General features: G+C 38.0%; 1 protein-coding gene across 1 annotated transcript; it reads left to right on the top strand.

Moving 5' to 3' along the window:
• The first annotated feature begins 1,565 nt into the window (after nucleotides 1–1,565).
• LOC102659859 (uncharacterized) lies at nucleotides 1,566–2,770 on the top strand. The gene is made up of 3 exons (XM_006584273.1): nucleotides 1,566–1,607; nucleotides 1,688–2,455; nucleotides 2,528–2,770. The coding sequence occupies exons 1-3, from the start codon at nucleotides 1,566–1,568 to the stop codon at nucleotides 2,768–2,770; spliced, it is 1,053 nt and encodes a 350-aa protein (XP_006584336.1).
• Nucleotides 2,771–2,977: the final 207 nt, after the last annotated feature.

Here is a 2,977-nt window from a genome sequence, read left to right as displayed (position 1 = left end):
AACATATTAGACTTGATTTGGATAACAGATTGCATTTGATTTGGATAACAAATTAGACTTGATTTGGATAGCAGATTAGATTTGATTTGGATAACAGATTAGATTTGATTTGATTTTGATAACAAATTTTGATTTGATTTGGATAAAAAATCAGATTTGGATAACAAATTAGATTTAATTTGGATAACAGATATGATAATAAATAAGATAAACAGATAAGATAACAAATATGACAAGTAAACTTCAAATGCTCATAACTTTTGCTACGGTTGTCCGTTTGAGGCCCACTATATATCAAAATGCTCAGAATTCAGAGGAGAATCTAGATAAGGGGATTTGATCCACGATTTTCTTTCCGAAAAAACACCTCTAAATGCCTCAACTTCGTGTTCAAAGATCAAACACCCAATTTTTTTTTTCAAAATTTTTGCAACTTTTTTTTGACACAAAGTGTGAAAGACACAAGAAACAAGAACAAGAACGTGACAAGAACAAGAACAAGAACATAAATAACAGAACACAAGATGCAAACAAGAACGAAATAAGATGTAAACAAAAATGCAAATAACAGAACAAGGACAAAACACGAACCTGGACAAATTACAAAGAAAAATAATAGGATAGGATATAACCTGTATCAAGAGCCGAAGCTCTGATACCAGATGATGTGAACCTGAGTAGGAGCGGATCGCTTGATACAAGCTACAAAGATTTTGGATGACGCCACTTCCAGTGAAGGAAGATAAGTCAGGGTAGACGCCACAAGGATTACCTTGATAAGTCTGAGATTGGTTCAACAAGGAACCCAAAGAGAAACTCTCACCAAATTTTATCAAATGCCAAAAGTCATTTTATTGAAAACAAAAACCAATACTTATAGTGTATCTGAACAAGAAGATAAAAATAGACATGGGCCTTCTAAACAGTTTGGGCCAAAATTACAATAAATAAAATTATAACTAAAAAACATATTTAACTTGGGCCTTTAAATTAGTTTGGGCCTTCAGCAACAATTAATAGTCTTGATAGTGTCTCTGCCTCTGGGCCTTCATCCTTCTCCACTTGGGCCTTCATCCTTCTCCACTCGGGGGCTTTATCCTTCTCCACTTGGGCCTTCGTCCTTCTCCACTTGGGCCTTTAGCCTGTATTTGGCCAGTTTCAGGATTCTCATCACAAGTATTCTGGTCGAACAAGTAATTTTGGCGCCGTTGTCGGGGAACTTCTTTTATTTAGAAAAGCTTAGTTCAGTTTGAAGGCATTAATTCATTATTCGTTGATTCATTGTTATTTTGTGAATATTTAGTTACTGTAGAATTTATTGTTCTTTGGAATTGGTTAACTGTTGTTTTGCATGCAAATAAGGTCTTCTGCAGGTGCTTTGATTCCAATAGACTTGGAAATTAATGCAACTTGCAGGAAAAGGAACGTAGAAAGAAATAGAATTTTTTTGCAGGACATTGAGGCAACAACAATTCAGGAAGAACCTCTATCTTCTGAGGCATCTTCTAGTTTTCCAAAACAAGGGCAATCTCACACAGTATTAATTGAAGCCAATATCGTGGCTGATGAGCCAAGAAGAATTACCCTTGAAGATTACTCTAGCTCAAGTGTGTCGTAGTTCTTTACTATCATTGCGCGGTCGGAGGTTCAAACACAGAAGATAACCTATCCACATTCATTGATTCAGTTGATTCAGAACAATTTGTTACATGGTTTGCCCAATGAAGACCCGTATGCACATCTAGCTACCTATATTGAGATATGCAATACTGTCAGAATAGCTGATGTGCTTGAGGATGCTGTTAGATTGAGCTTGTTTTCATTTTCTTTGTCTGGAGAAGCAAAACGATGGCTCCATTCATTTAAAGGTAACAGTCTTAAGACTTGGGATGAAGTGGTTGAAAAATTTCTGAAGAAGTACTTCCCAGAGTCTAAGACTGCTGAAGGAAAAGCTGTCATCTCATCATTTCATCAATTTCCAGACAAGTCCTTGAGTGAGGCTTTGGAAAGATTTCATGGGTTACTAAGAAAGACGCCTACACATGGATTTTTAGAACCAATCCAGCTCAATATTTTCATTGACGGGTTAAGGCCACAACCCAAGCAGCTTTTAGATACTTCTGCAGGGGGAAAAATAAAATTGAAAACCCCTGAAGAAGCAATGGAATTGATTGAAAATATGGCTGCTAGTGACCGTGCAATTTTGCGTGATAGAGCATACATTCCTTCCAAAAGAAGCCTGCTAGAGCTTTCATCACAGGATGCATTGTTGGCACAAAACAAGATGCTATCCAAGCAACTTGAGGCATTGATAGAAACATTGAGTAAGTTGCCAACCCAATTACATTTTGGACAACCTTCACCCTCTTTTGTTTTGCTGGTTGCAGGTTGTGTTATATGTGGTGGAGCACATGATTCTGGCTGCTGCATTCCCACAGAAGATACAACACATGAAGTGAACTATATGGGGAACCAGCCAAGACCAAACTTTAATGCAAGTGGATATTTTGGATTTCAACATGGCTAGCAATATAATCAGCAACAGGGACAGTGGAGAACTCACCCTGGCAATCAGTTCAATAAAGACCAAGGTGGGCCATCTAACAATCCACAACAACAAAGGCCTAGTCTTTATGATAGAACAACGAAGCTGAAAGAGACTCTTGCTCAGTTCATGCAAGTATCCATGTCCAATCAAAAGAGCACAGAGTCAGCCATCAAGAATCTAGAAGTCCAGGTGGGACAATTGGCAAAACAATTGGCAGACTGACCATCAAGTAGCTTTGGAGCCAACACAGAGAAGAATCCTAAGGAGGAGTGCAAGGCTGTTATGACTAGAAGTAGAATGGTGAGCATGAATGAAGGAGAAATGAGGATAGGTGAAGAAAAACAACAACTGGTGACTGAGCTAGCAATTGACCTAGTGATAGAACCTTTGAGTGAGACTGAGGAAGAAGTGGAAGTAGAAGATGATCAG

The sequence above is a fragment of the Glycine max genome, chromosome 7 (assembly GCF_000004515.6).
Source record: "Glycine max cultivar Williams 82 chromosome 7, Glycine_max_v4.0, whole genome shotgun sequence".
NCBI lineage: Eukaryota > Viridiplantae > Streptophyta > Magnoliopsida > Fabales > Fabaceae > Glycine > Glycine max.
Note: the sequence above shows the minus strand (reverse complement) of the source record. Positions and strands in the feature narration are given on the sequence as shown.

Coding starts and splice junctions, on each gene's coding strand:
- LOC102659859 (XM_006584273.1), top strand. CDS start 1,566: ATGAGCCAAGAAGAATTACCCTTGAAGATTACTCTAGCTCAA. Junction 1,608..1,687: donor TGAAGATTACTCTAGCTCAA/GTGTGTCGTAGT, acceptor TCATTGATTCAG/TTGATTCAGAACAATTTGTT. Junction 2,456..2,527: donor CAGAAGATACAACACATGAA/GTGAACTATATG, acceptor CAACATGGCTAG/CAATATAATCAGCAACAGGG.